Here is a 16,386-nt window from a genome sequence, read left to right as displayed (position 1 = left end):
CCTAAGCGCTGTAGCTCTGTGTTCTAAATGACATCCTATTACCTATAGCAAACTACTTCTGATCAAAAGTAGTGTCCTACATAGGGCACACAGTGTCATTTGGGACTAAGCTCTGTAGCTCTGCTGCCTTGGCAGAATAGGCACAGCCCAGATTCACTCTGAAGATACTGTAGGTGTTGATAAGGGAAGAACGGCAGAGAAAGACATATCCAACACAACACCAACACCAAGAGCTAGTCCACACAACACCAACACCAAGAGCTAGTCCACACAACACCAACTCCAAGAGCTAGTCCACACATCACCAACACCAAGAGCTAGTCCACACAACACCAACAGCAAGAGCTAGTCCACACAACACCAACTCCAAGAGCTAGTCCACACAACACCAACACCAAGAGCTAGTCCACACAACACCAACAGCAAGAGCTAGTCCACACAACACCAACTCCAAGAGCTAGTCCACACAACACCAACTCCAAGAGCTAGTCCACACAACACCAACACCAAGAGCTAGTCCACACAACACCAACTCCAAGAGCTAGTCCACACATCACCAACACCAAGAGCTAGTCCACACAACACCAACAGCAAGAGCTAGTCCACACAACACCAACTCCAAGAGCTAGTCCACACAACACCAAGAGCTAGTCCATACAACACCAACTCCAAGAGCTAGTCCACACAACACCAAGAGCTAGTCCACACAACACCAAGAGCTAGTCCACACAACACCAACTCCAAGAGCTAGTCCACACAACACCAACTCCAAGAGCTAGTCCACACAACACCAAGAGCTAGTCCACACAACACCTACACCAAGAGCTAGTCCACACAACACCAACTCCAAGAGCTAGTCCACACAACTCCAAGAGCTAGTCCACACAACACCAAGAGCTAGTCCACACAACACCAACACCAAGAGCTAGTCCACACAACTCCAAGAGCTAGTCCACACAACACCAAGAGCTAGTCCACACAACACCAAGAGCTAGTCCACACAACACCAACACCAAGAGCTAGTCCACACAACACCAAGAGCTAGTCCACACAACACCAACACCAAGAGCTAGTCCACACAACACCAAGAGCTAGTCCACACAACACCAAGAGCTAGTCCACACAACACCAAGAGCTAGTCCAACACAACACCAACTCCAAGAGCTAGTCCACACAACACCAACTCCAAGAGCTAGTCCACACAACACCAACACCAAGAGCTAGTCCACACAACACCAAGAGCTAGTCCACACAACACCAACAATAACAAAACATTTTTTGTCTGTCACATACACTGATATGTGTATCATATTATCATCTCACCACGACCTGAAAAGCCACAGTCATTTCATGGGGAATCTATGCTGGTTTTGCTATTCGGCATTACATTTATCTCAAACCATTTAACACCATACAAATGTTCCCTCTTCAGAATTCCATTCCTTTTTGTTCCAGTTCTTTCTCTCTGTCTCTTTCCTTCTCTCTCTATCCCTCTCTCCCTCCCTATATATTTCTCTTCCTCCCCCTCTCTCTCTTCCCCTCTCTCTACCTCCCCCCTCCTCTCTCTCTATCTTCCCCTCCCCTCTCTCTACTTCCCCCCTGCCCCCATCTCCACCTCCCTCCTGCCCCTCTCTCCACCACCCTCCTGCCGTTCTCTCCATCTCTCCTTGCCTCATTACTGAAGGCATAAAGTCTTTAACCGGTCCTGCATTCAGCCTGTGTATCTCTGCTAGTCTCTCTCCCCTCATCTCTCCCTGCCTCCCTCCCTTTCTCTCTCCTCCCTCTCTTCCTTTAAGTCTTTAACCAGTCCTGCATTCAGCCTGTGTATCTCTGCTAGTCTCTCCCCCCATCTCTCCCTGCCTCCCTCCCTTTCTCTCTCCTCCCTCTCTTCCTTTAAGTATTTAACCGGTCCTGCATTCAGCCTGTGTATCTCTGCTAGTCTCTCCCCCCATCTCTCCCTGCCTCCCTCCCTTTCTCTCTCCTCCCTCTCTTCCTTTAAGTCTTTAACCAGTCCTGCATGCAGCCTGTGTATCTCTGCTAGTCTCTCCCCCCATCTCTCCCTGCCTCCCTCCCTTTCTCTCTCCTCCCTTCTTCCTTTAAGTATTTAACCAGTCCTGCATTCAGCCTGTGTATCTCTGCTAGTCTCTCCCCCCATCTCTCCCTGCCTCCCTCCCTTTCTCTCTCCTCCCTTCTTCCTTTAAGTCTTTAACCAGTCCTGCATTCAGCCTGTGTATCTCTGCTAGTCTCTCTCCCCCCATCTCTCCCTGCCTCCCTCCCTTTCTCTCTCCTCCCTCTCTTCCTTTAAGTATTAAACCAGTCCTGCATTCAGCCTATGTATCTCTTCCACCTAAAGGTATTGCTTAACTGTGATTGGTCCGAGTCTCCTGGAAGCATTACTCAACCTCTCGTTCTCCTCGGAATACTGATGGAGAGAATTCCACAGCATGACCGATCTAAACAGGGAGCTGGTGTCCATGGAGATGCAGGAATCAATTTGATTATTTTTCACGGTGCTGCGTTGAGTGTTCACACAGACCCTGGTCTGAACTCTTGTCTGTGTCCCAAATAGCACTAACAGGGCTCTGGTTAAAAGTAGTGCACTATGTAGGGAATTGGGTGCCATTTGGACGCACTTACTGACTGCATCGACTCCTCTCAGCACCACTACTCCTCTTAAAGATCTTACAACCCTACTACCCTGTTAAAACAGTCACCACTCTACAACAATCCTTTAGGTAAACTCTCATTACAACCCTAGTACCCTGTTAAAACAGTCACCACTCTACAACGATCCTTTAGGTAAACTCTCATTACAACCCTACTACCCTGTTAAAACAGTCACCACTCTACAACGATCCTTTAGGTAAACTCTCATTACAACCCTACTACCCTGTTAAAACAGTCACCACTCTACAACGATCCTTTAGGTAAACTCTCATTACAACCCTAGTACCCTGTTAAAACAGTCACCACTCTACAACGATCCTTTAGGTAAACTCTCATTACAACCCTAGTACCCTGTTAAAACAGTCACCACTCTACAACGATCCTTTAGGTAAACTCTCATTACAACCCTAGTACCCTGTTAAAACAGTCACCACTCTACAACGATCCTTTAGGTAAACTCTCATTACAACCCTAGTACCCTGTTAAAACAGTCACCACTCTACAACGATCCTTTAGGTAAACTCTCATTACAACCCTACTACCCTGTTAAAACAGTCACCACTCTACAACGATCCTTTAGGTAAACTATCATTACAACCCTAGTACCCTGTTAAAACAGTCACCACTCTACAACGATCCTTTAGGTAAACTCTCATTACAACCCTACTACCCTGTTAAAACAGTCACCACTCTACAACGATCCTTTAGGTAAACTCTCATTACAACCCTACTACCCTGTTAAAACAGTCACCACTCTACAACAATCCTTTAGGTAAACTCTCATTACAACCCTACTACCCTGTTAAAACAGTCACCACTCTACAACGATCCTTTAGGTAAACTCTCATTACAACCCTACTACCCTGTTAAAACAGTCACCACTCTACAACGATCCTTTAGGTAAACTCTCATTACAACCCTACTACCCTGTTAAAACCCTGTCCATCTCTCTTTGCACAACATTTCTATACAGGGACAGAGAAAGGTAGGCATGGATGGTTAGAGGGAGAAAGGAATAAGGGTAGGGATGGAAGGTGAAAGGGAGGGATGGAGGAGGCATGAATGGATTGAGAGAGGAATTGATGGAGGGATGGGAGGGATGGATGGAGGCCGAAAGGGATGGAGGAAGGGATGGATGGAAAGAGAGAGGGATGGTGGGTTAGACGGATGGAGGGACAGACAGGTGGAGGGGGGGAGAGAGGGATGGATAGATAGAGTGAGTGAGTGAGAGCTCTCCATTACCTTGATGGTGGGAAGGACAAGGTCCATGGCTGCACACTGTCTTGGTGTCAGGCTACGGGCTTCCTCTCTGATCACATGGTCCTAGAGTGGAGAGAATAGAAAGAGATAGATTAATCAATAAATGTTTCCATAACATTCTTCTTGGAGAGGACACACACACACACACAAACTGTAAATTATATGTTAATTTTAGGTATTATCAACAGTAAAAATAATAGAGCATTGTGGGAAAATTGCTGTATTTCAAAATTGCTGTATTTCAAATGGTACTGTAATTCCACTTAGAATACAGTACTGTATCTTTGGAGCGCCAAAAACATTTTGACCACTAGTGGGTGCATGGTATAGTTGTTCCTTGCTTATTAACATATTTTGAGGCATACTGTAATATATAAAATACATAATTTTACTCGCCACCGAGCTGCCTGTAAATTATTGTCAAATTCATGGCAACCCCTTTACAGTGTATTATTAATGTGGTTCCTGAGATGGAAAACACATTGTGAGATCTGATCATGTGATTCAGCAGGAGAATACAGCAAAACAGTACAGACAGCGACAGTACAGTTGCTTGCAAATTGCTGCTCAACCATGGCACATCACAGACACAATACTGTCTCCCTATCTTTCTGCTGTGCTTCTTGGAACATGAAATGAGACTAGTGACTGTTGTCAGGTTTTGGCCAAGACTGTTCGGGTTTTGGTCACTAGATGTCCCCATTGCACCTTTTTTGTACCTTTTGTTTTTCTTGCTCTTATTATTGTTTGCACCTGTAGGTCATTCCCTTGTTAGTATTTAAACCCTGTGTGTTCCTCAGTTCCTGGCTCAGTGTTTGTAAGTTAGCACCCAGCCCCAGCCCAAGCCTTGTTTTATATAGATATTTCTCTTGTTGGATTTTCCAGAGGTTCTCTGGTTTAGTTCTTGTGTATTATTTGAGTAGTCTTTTGAGGTTTGTTTTTCCCTGCTGTTTTTTACCACTTTGTGGAGTTTCTTTTGTATTTTGGAGGATTTCCATTTTGTGCCTCTTGGCTTTATTTTTGGACATTGTGGATTTAGTTTCTTTGCCTGAAGATTTTGTTCTTTAATTAAACCACCATCTCTAGTACTGCTGTGTCTGCCTCATCTTCTGGGTTCTGACGATTATTAGTGACTGTTTCTCGCACCGGGTCTTGACAACTGTGATCAAAGAGTGTAACTGTGGGAAGATCTTTTAGTGTAGGAGCAGAGATACAAGGACTTCATTAAAAACAGTTCATCTGTGTTACAGACGGATTGGAAAGCAGCTACGATTACGTAATATGATGAAGACTTAGCCAGTTTAGTCATGGGTTTATAGCATGACGTGAAGTTGCATGACTAGGAGAGGAGTGGGATGTTTTAGCAGAGATGACCTCAATCTGGATGTAATCACTCTGAGAACTAACCAACTAACACAGATCTACTGCTCTGGAGGACGTACATCGTGTACTGTGTGGGACTCTGACTTTTGATAATCACAACAGTATGTGTGTCTGTGTGTGTGTGTTTACTGTAGCTGTGCTCTGACGGACTAGAGGTTGCAAAAACCCAGAACTGCCTATTAAACTCTGTTTTTAACAGTCTCTCACTCGTTCTCTCTTTCTCTCTCTCACACACACGCACACGCACACACACTCTCTCAAATGCACACACACACACACGGTGTGCCCCAGACCTACCTTGAGTTTGGATAGCTGTCCCAGGTCCTTGGCAGCACTGAAAATCATCTGGGCTCCTTGCTGTGAGAAGAGACAGGGTTATACTCTATATACACCTTTGAAGCACTTACATACTGAATATAATGTGAAAGGAAACACGAAGGAGGTACAGTAAAGGATATTGTTTTTGTTGTGTGTGTGTGTGTGTGTGTAGGTGTGTGTGTGTGTGTGTGTTTGTGGGCGTGTTTAGACCAGAAGTGTCTGTGGGCGTGTTTAGACCAGAAGTCTCCACAAGAATAGTAAACCATTTTCTTTTGACCAACTGGGGACATTTTGTTAGTTCCCACAAGGTCAAATGCTATTTCTAGGGGGTTTAGGGTTAAGGTTAGAATTAGTGTTAGGGTTAGCATTAAGTTTAGGGTTAGGGGTAAGGTTAGATTTGAGGTAAAGGTTAGGGTTGTGGTTAGGGGTTAGGGAAAATAGAATTTTGATCAGGACAGAATTGTGTCCACCCACGAGGTTAGTTTTACAAGACTGTGTGTGTGTGTTTGAGAACATCCCTTCTGGGTGTTGTCAGCCTTGTCAGTGTTGCCTGTTGGAAAAGCAGGTTTGGCTTTTCATTCCTCTATCCAGGCTTCACTAACATTTCCTGCATGACTGACACATAAAGAGAGAAGGAGACACCGTCTTCTCCGAACTTTGTAAATATCCTCTATGGTGCATCTGTGTTTTGTACATATTTGTGTGTGGGAGTGTGTGTGTGTGGGAGTGTGTGTGTGTGTGTGTCGGTGTGGACGTGTTTAACTATTCTTGTGGCGACCAGAAGTCCCTACAAGAATAGTAAACAAAGTAAAAATTGACCAACTGGGGACATTTTGTTAGTCCCCACAAGGTCAAATGCTATTTCTAGGGGGTTTAGGGTTAAGGTTAGAATTAGTGTTAGGGTTAGAATTAAGTTAAATATTAAGGTTAGGAGCTAGGGTTAGTTGTAGGGTTAGGGTTAGGAGCTAGGGTTAGGTTTAGGGTTAGGATAAAGTTTAGGTTTTTGGGTTAGGGTTAGGGTTAGGCTCGGGGTGTGTGTGTGTGTGTGTGTGTGTGTGTGTGTGTGTGTGTGTGTGTGTGTGTGTGTGTGTGTGTGTGTGTGTGTGTGTGTGTGTGTGTGTGTGTGTGTTAGTGTGTGCGTGCGTGCGTGCGTGCGTGCGTGTTTATATATATCATCTTACATTCTGGTCATTGAGAGGTGGTAAGACTATCATTCTCTCAATGGTGTTGAATGTGTGTTTGGTGTGTGTGTGTGTGTGTGTGTGTGTTTGGTGTGTATAACATAACATCTTACATTCTGGTCATTGAGAGGTGGTAAGACTATCATTCTGTCAATGGTGTTGAATGTGTGTTTGGTGTGTGTGTGTTTGTGTGTGTGTGTGTGTGTGTGTGTATAACATAACATCTTACATTCTGGTCATTGAGAGGTGGTAAGACTATCATTCTCTCATTGGTGTTGAATGTGTGTTTGGTGTGTTTGTGTGTGTGTGTGTGTGTGTGTGTGTGTGTGTGTGTGTGTGTATAACATAACATCTTACATTCTGGTCATTGAGAGGTGGTAAGACTATCATTCTCTCAATAGTGTTGAGGACGATCTTCCACAGTTCCTTCAGGACTCGTTTCAACACCGTCTTCTCACAGATCTTTGCAAATAAAATCAAACTGCAAAGCAGAGCAGAGCAGAGCGGAACAGAGCAGAGAGACAGAGCAGAGACAGAGCAGAGAGAGACAGAGCAGAGAGACAGAGCAGAGAGAGACAGAGCAGAGAGAGACAGAGCAAAACAGACCAGAGAGACAGAGCAGAGAGAGACAGAGCAGAGAGAGACAGAGCAGAGCAGAGCAGAGAGAGACAGAGCAGAGAGAGACAGAGCAGAGAGAGACAGAGCAGAACAGAGCAGAGAGAGACAGACCAGAGAGAGACAGAGCAGAGAGAGAGAGAGAGAGACAGAGACAGAGACAGAGACAGAGACAGAGCGGAACAGAGCAGAGAGAGACAGAGCAGAGAGAGACAGAGCAGAGAGAGACAGAGACAGAGCAGAGCAGAGACAGAGCAGAGCCAACAGTCTAAGTCAGATGTAAAACCACAGCAGAAACACAATCATTAGACTTTCAAATCAACGTTTTTGAGATGTTTTGAGACCTCTATAGTAGTCTAATGTCAAGATGAAACCCCATCCTACGACATCTGTTGTGTAGATCCAGCTATATGCCTCCAGCCCAAAGATAGAAATAGAGTAAACCAGGAAAAACAGGGAATTAGACAGTGCTTATCTTTTCAATTTATTTGTGATGAAGGCGTATAGCTGGATTTACACAACTGATGTCGTGGGATGTGTCTTCATCTAGAAATTAGACTACTTTAGAGGTCTGAAAACATCTAACAAACTTTAATTTATGAATGAAATGTCCCTTTAACAACGTTACAGACGTTACAAGCCACATACATCACAGGGCCTATAGGAAGACAACAGGATCAAACACAATCAAGGGTGAAGTTCAAAAAGCCATGATATGTGGAATAAATGCATCAGCTTCACGTGATAATCTCAGTGAACGGAAAACCTTGGCTGAGGATTTCGTTTTGCATATTATTAAGAGGATTCTACTGTAATACCCCATTGGCCTCGATGTTGCCGTGAGTGTCTGAGAGAGAATCACACAGCTTATGCACACACACACACACACACACACACACACACACACACACACACACACACACACACACACACACACACACACACACACACACACACACACACACACACACACACACACACACACACACACACACACACACACACACACACACACACACACACACACACACACACACCTAAATACACTGAGAAACACATACCCTAACTAAATGCAAAGAGACACAAATAACACACGCAGATGCACGTACACACACATAAAAACACCTACATGTTTTTCATTGCGCGCGCGCGCGTGTGTGTGTGTGTGTTTGTGATTTTTGTGTATGTAATAATATCAAACCTTGCTTACATTTGTATACAATCACATATACAGCTAACTGCCAAAATAATGGAAACACTTGAGTAAATGAGGGATACAAAGTATATTGAAAGCAGGTGCTCCCACACAGGTGTGGTTCCTGAGGTAATTAAGCAATTAACATCCCATCATGCTTAGGGTCATGTATAAAAATTATTGGCTGGCCATTATTTTGGTTACCATGGCTTTGCCCCCAAAATATGACAATGACCCCATACAAAGGACAAAAGTAGTCACTGAATGGTTAATGAGCATAAAAACGATGTAAACCGTATGCCATGGCTTTCTCAGTCACCAGATCTCAACCCAATTGAACACTTATGAGAGATTCTGGAGCGGCACCTGAGACCACCATCAACAAAACACCAAATTATGGAATTTCTTGTGGAAGAATGGTATTGTATTCCTCCAATAGAGTTCTGGACACTTTATGAATCTATGCAAAGTGCATTGAAGTTGTTCTGGCTCGTTGTGCCCAACACCATATTAAGACACTTTATGTTCGTGTTTCACTAGGTGTTTCACTAGGTGTTTCACTAGGACCACTAGGATAACTGGTTAACTAACTCAAAGCTCCAACCTCTAGGATAACTGGTTAACTAACTCAAAGCTCCAACCTCTAGGATAACTGGTTAACTAACTCAAAGCTCCAACCTCTAGGATAACTGATTAACTAACTCAAAGCTCCAACCTCTAGGATAACTGGTTAACTAACCCAAAGCTCCAACCTCTAGGATAACTGGTTAACTAACTCAAAGCTCCAACCTCTAGGATAACTGGTTAACTAACTCAAAGCTCCAATCTCTAGGATAACTGGTTAACTAACTCAAAGCTCCAACCTCTAGGATAACTGATTAACTAACTCAAAGCTCCAATCTCTAGGATAACTGGTTAACTAACTCAAAGCTCCAACCTCTAGGATAACTGATTAACTAACCCAAAGCTCCAACCTCTAGGATAACTGGTTAACTAACTCAAAGCTCCAACCTCTAGGATAACTGGTTAACTAACTCAAAGCTCCAACCTCTAGGATAACTGGTTAACTAACTCAAAGCTCCAACCTCTACGATAACTGGTTAACTAACTCAAAGCTCCAACCTCTACGATAACTGGTTAACTAACCCTAAGCTCCAACCTCTACGATAACGGCCACATGAATTCAGACACCTACTGAGTTTCACAATATGAATCCTCAGTAACTCCATGGTGAAAACAAACACCTACCTTTTATCCAGGAGTTGCATGAGGGTTTACTAACCTCTCAACTAACGGGTTACTAACCCAACCCTCTCACTTCTAGACTAACTGGTTACCTCAATGTTAACTGAAGGGTGTGAACAGAAACCTACTATTTATCCAGGAGATACATGGATACGCTACTGGATACTAACCTCTAAGCCAGCTGATAATATACATATAGGGACCTACTTTTTATCCAGAAGGTCCATGAGTGGTCTGAGGACAGTCTCAGCATCCATGGCAGCGTTGCTCTTTCCTGCAGCACTCCCCTTCATCTGGACTAATTCCTGGTTCATCTGCTTTACACAGTCCTCAATCACCGGTTTGAAACTGGACAGGGAAATAACACAGGGTTAGCAAAGATACACACAGACCACAAATACACACAGACACACACAGACACACACAGACCACAGATTCACAAATACACACAGACCACAGACACACACAGACACACACACAGACCTCAGACACACACAGACCACAGATACACACAGTCACACACAGACCACAGATACACACAGACCACAGATACACACAAACATAGACACACACACACACACACATACACACACACAGAACCCCCCCCCCCCTCCACACACACACCTGGAGCCGAAGACTGCACTGAGCTCATCCAGCACGGTGTTGAGTTTGTTCTGCAGTTCCTTCAGTAGTTCACTGGCCTCAGCATCCAGCTGCAACAGTAACAAGCAGCGAGATGCCCATCATTAGCTGCTACATCAACACAGCATTATATCACTAACACTATACATCTCTACTATATCACTAACACTATACATCTCTACTATATCACTAACACTATACATCTCTACTATATCACTAACACTATACATCTCTACTATATCACTAACACTATACATCTCTACTATATCACTAACACTATACCTCTCCATTATATCACTAACACTATACCTCTCTACTATATCACTAACACTATACATCTCTACTATATCACTAACACTATACATCTCCATTATATCACTAACACTATACATCTCCATTATATCACTAACACTATACATCTCCATTATATAACTAACACTATACATCTCCATTATATCACTAACACTATACATCTCTACTATATCACTAACACTATACCTTTCCATTATATCACTAACACTATACATCTCCATTATATCACTAACACTATACATCTCCATTATATCACTAACACTATACATCTACATTATATCACTAACACTATACATCTCCATTATATCACTAACACTATACATCTCTACTATACATCTCCATTATATCACTAACACTATACATCTCCATTATATCACTAACACTATACATCTCTACTATATCACTAACACTATACATCTCTACTATATCACTAACACTATACCTCTCCATTATATCACTAACACTATACCTCTCTACTATATCACTAACAATATACATCTCCATTATATAACTAACACTATACATCTCCATTATATCACTAACAATATACATCTCCATTATATAACTAACACTATACATCTCCATTATATCACTAACACTATACATCTCCAATATATCACTAACACTATACATCTCCATTATATCACTAACACTATACATCTCCATTATATAACTAACACTATACATCTCCATTATATCACTAACACTATACATCTCCATTATATCACTAACACTATACATCTCTACTATATCACTAACACTATACATCTTTACTATATCACTAACACTATACCTCTCCATTATATCACTAACACTATACATCTCTACTATATCACTAACACTATACATCTCTACTATATCACTAACACTATACATCTCCATTATATCACTAACAATATACATCTCCATTATATCACTAACACTATACATCTCAATTATATCACTAACACTATACATCTCTACTATATCACTAACACTATACCTCTCCATTATATCACTAACACTATACATCTCCATGATATAACTAACACTATACATCTCCATTATATCACTAACACTATACATCTCCATTATATCACTAACACTATACATCTCTACTATATCACTAACACTATACATCTCCATTATATCACTAACACTATACATCTCCATTATATCACTAACACTATACATCTCCATTATATCACTAACACTATACATCTCTACTATATCACTAACACTATACATCTTTACTATATCACTAACACTATACCTCTCCATTATATCACTAACACTATACATCTCTACTATATCACTAACACTATACATCTCTACTATATCACTAACACTATACATCTCCATTATATCAGTAACACTATACATCTCCATTATATCACTAACACTATACATCTCTACTATATCACTAACACTATACATCTCCATTATATCACTAACACTATACATCTCCATTATATCACTAACACTATACATCTCCATTATATCACTAACACTATACATCTCCATTATATCACTAACACTATACATCTCCATTATATCACTAACACTATACATCTCCATTATATAACTAACACTATACATCTCCATTATATCACTAACACTATACATCTCTACTTTATCACTAACACTATACATCTCTACTATATCACTAACACTATACATCTCCATTATATCACTAACACTATACCTCTCCATTATATCACAAACACTATACATCTTCATTATATCACTAACACTATACATCTCTACTATATCACTAACACTATACATCTCTACTATACATCTCCATTATATCACTAACACTATACATCTCCATTATATCACTAACAATATACAACTCCATTATATCACTAACACTATACATCTCTACTATATCACTAACACTATACATCTCCATTATATCACTAACACTATACATCTCTACTATACATCTCCATTATATCACTAACACTATACATCTCCATTATATCACTAACAATATACAACTCCATTATATTTATATCACTAACACTATACATCTCTACTATATCACTAACACTATACATCTCCATTATATCACTAACACTATACATCTCCATTATATCACTAACACTATACATCTCCATTATATCACTAACACTATACATCTCCATTATATCACTAACACTATACATCTCCATTATATCACTAACACTATACATCTCCATTATATCACTAACACTATACATCTCCACTATACATCTCCATTATATCACTAACACTATACATCTCCATTATATAACTAACACTATACATCTCTACTATATCACTAACACTATACATCTCCATTATATAACTAACACTATACATCTCCATTATATCACTAACACTATACCTCTCCATTATATCACTAACACTATACATCTCTACTATATCACTAACACTATACATCTCTACTATATCACTAACACTATACATCTCCATTATATCACTAACAATATACATCTCCATTATATCACTAACACTATACATCTCCACTATACCTCTCCATTATATCACTAACACTATACATCTCCATTATATAACTAACACTATACATCTCTACTATATCACTAACACTATACATCTCCATTATATAACTAACACTATACATCTCCATTATATCACTAACACTATACTTCTCCATTATATCACTAACACTATACATCTCCATTATATCACTAACACTATACATCTCTACTATATCACTAACACTATACCTTTCCATTATATCACTAACACTATACATCTCCATTATATCACTAACACTATACATCTCCATTATATCACTAACACTATACATCTACATTATATCACTAACACTATACATCTCCATTATATCACTAACACTATACATCTCTACTATACATCTCCATTATATCACTAACACTATACATCTCCATTATATCACTAACACTATACATCTCTACTATATCACTAACACTATACATCTCTACTATATCACTAACACTATACCTCTCCATTATATCACTAACACTATACCTCTCTACTATATCACTAACAATATACATCTCCATTATATAACTAACACTATACATCTCCATTATATCACTAACAATATACATCTCCATTATATAACTAACACTATACATCTCCATTATATCACTAACACTATACATCTCCAATATATCACTAACACTATACATCTCCATTATATCACTAACACTATACATCTCCATTATATAACTAACACTATACATCTCCATTATATCACTAACACTGTAGATCTCCATTATATCACTAACACTATACATCTCTACTATATCACTAACACTATACATCTTTACTATATCACTAACACTATACCTCTCCATTATATCACTAACACTATACATCTCTACTATATCACTAACACTATACATCTCTACTATATCACTAACACTATACATCTCCATTATATCACTAACAATATACATCTCCATTATATCACTAACACTATACATCTCAATTATATCACTAACACTATACATCTCTACTATATCACTAACACTATACCTCTCCATTATATCACTAACACTATACATCTCCATGATATAACTAACACTATACATCTCCATTATATCACTAACACTATACATCTCCATTATATCACTAACACTATACATCTCTACTATATCACTAACACTATACATCTCCATTATATCACTAACACTATACATCTCCATTATATCACTAACACTATACATCTCCATTATATCACTAACACTATACATCTCTACTATATCACTAACACTATACATCTTTACTATATCACTAACACTATACCTCTCCATTATATCACTAACACTATACATCTCTACTATATCACTAACACTATACATCTCTACTATATCACTAACACTATACATCTCCATTATATCAGTAACACTATACATCTCCATTATATCACTAACACTATACATCTCTACTATATCACTAACACTATACATCTCCATTATATCACTAACACTATACATCTCCATTATATCACTAACACTATACATCTCCATTATATCACTAACACTATACATCTCCATTATATCACTAACACTATACATCTCCATTATATCACTAACACTATACATCTCCATTATATAACTAACACTATACATCTCCATTATATCACTAACACTATACATCTCTACTTTATCACTAACACTATACATCTCTACTATATCACTAACACTATACATCTCCATTATATCACTAACACTATACCTCTCCATTATATCACAAACACTATACATCTTCATTATATCACTAACACTATACATCTCTACTATATCACTAACACTATACATCTCTACTATACATCTCCATTATATCACTAACACTATACATCTCCATTATATCACTAACAATATACAACTCCATTATATCACTAACACTATACATCTCTACTATATCACTAACACTATACATCTCCATTATATCACTAACACTATACATCTCTACTATACATCTCCATTATATCACTAACACTATACATCTCCATTATATCACTAACAATATACAACTCCATTATATCACTAACACTATACATCTCTACTATATCACTAACACTATACATCTCCATTATATCACTAACACTATACATCTCCATTATATCACTAACACTATACATCTCTACTATATCACTAACACTATACATCTCCATTATATCACTAACACTATACATCTCCATTATATCACTAACACTATACATCTCCATTATATCACTAACACTATACATCTCCATTATATCACTAACACTATACATCTCCATTATATCACTAACACTATACATCTCCATTATATAACTAACACTATACATCTCCATTATATCACTAACACTATACATCTCTACTTTATCACTAACACTATACATCTCTACTATATCACTAACACTATACATCTCCATTATATCACTAACACTATACCTCTCCATTATATCACAAACACTATACATCTTCATTATATCACTAACACTATACATCTCTACTATATCACTAACACTATACATCTCTACTATACATCTCCATTATATCACTAACACTATACATCTCCATTATATCACTAACAATATACAACTCCATTATATCACTAACACTATACATCTCTACTATATCACTAACACTATACATCTCCATTATATCACTAACACTATACATCTCTACTATACATCTCCATTATATCACTAACACTATACATCTCCATTATATCACTAACAATATACAACTCCATTATATCACTAACACTATACATCTCTACTATATCACTAACACTATACATCTCCATTATATCACTAACACTATACATCTCCATTATATCACTAACACTATACATCTCCATTATATCACTAACACTATACATCTCCATTATATCACTAACACTATACATCTCCATTATATCACTAACACTATACATCTCCATTATATCACTAACACTATACATCTCCACTATACATCTCCATTATATCACTAACACTATACATCTCCATTATATAACTAACACTATACATCTCTACTATATCACTAACACTATACATCTCCATTATATAACTAACACTATACATCTCCATTATATCACTAACAC

The 16,386-nt window shown here is 39.0% G+C and overlaps 1 protein-coding gene across 2 annotated transcripts in view; it reads right to left on the bottom strand.

Moving 5' to 3' along the window:
• The window catches only part of LOC139562886 (protein unc-13 homolog C-like), a 145,165-nt gene that overhangs the window by 25,288 nt on the left and 103,491 nt on the right, over positions 1–16,386 (bottom strand). For both annotated transcript variants that reach the window (XM_071381011.1, XM_071381012.1), the window contains 5 exons: positions 10,489–10,577; positions 10,072–10,212; positions 7,167–7,290; positions 5,608–5,667; positions 3,910–3,990 (listed from right to left, as the gene is read on the bottom strand). In XM_071381011.1, the coding sequence (XP_071237112.1) occupies positions 3,910–3,990; positions 5,608–5,667; positions 7,167–7,290; positions 10,072–10,212; positions 10,489–10,577 (495 nt within the window). The remainder of the gene's footprint in view (positions 1–3,909; positions 3,991–5,607; positions 5,668–7,166; positions 7,291–10,071; positions 10,213–10,488; positions 10,578–16,386) is intronic.

This window comes from Salvelinus alpinus, chromosome 33 (genome assembly GCF_045679555.1).
Source record: "Salvelinus alpinus chromosome 33, SLU_Salpinus.1, whole genome shotgun sequence".
NCBI classification, from domain to species: domain Eukaryota; kingdom Metazoa; phylum Chordata; class Actinopteri; order Salmoniformes; family Salmonidae; genus Salvelinus; species Salvelinus alpinus.
Note: the sequence above shows the minus strand (reverse complement) of the source record. Positions and strands in the feature narration are given on the sequence as shown.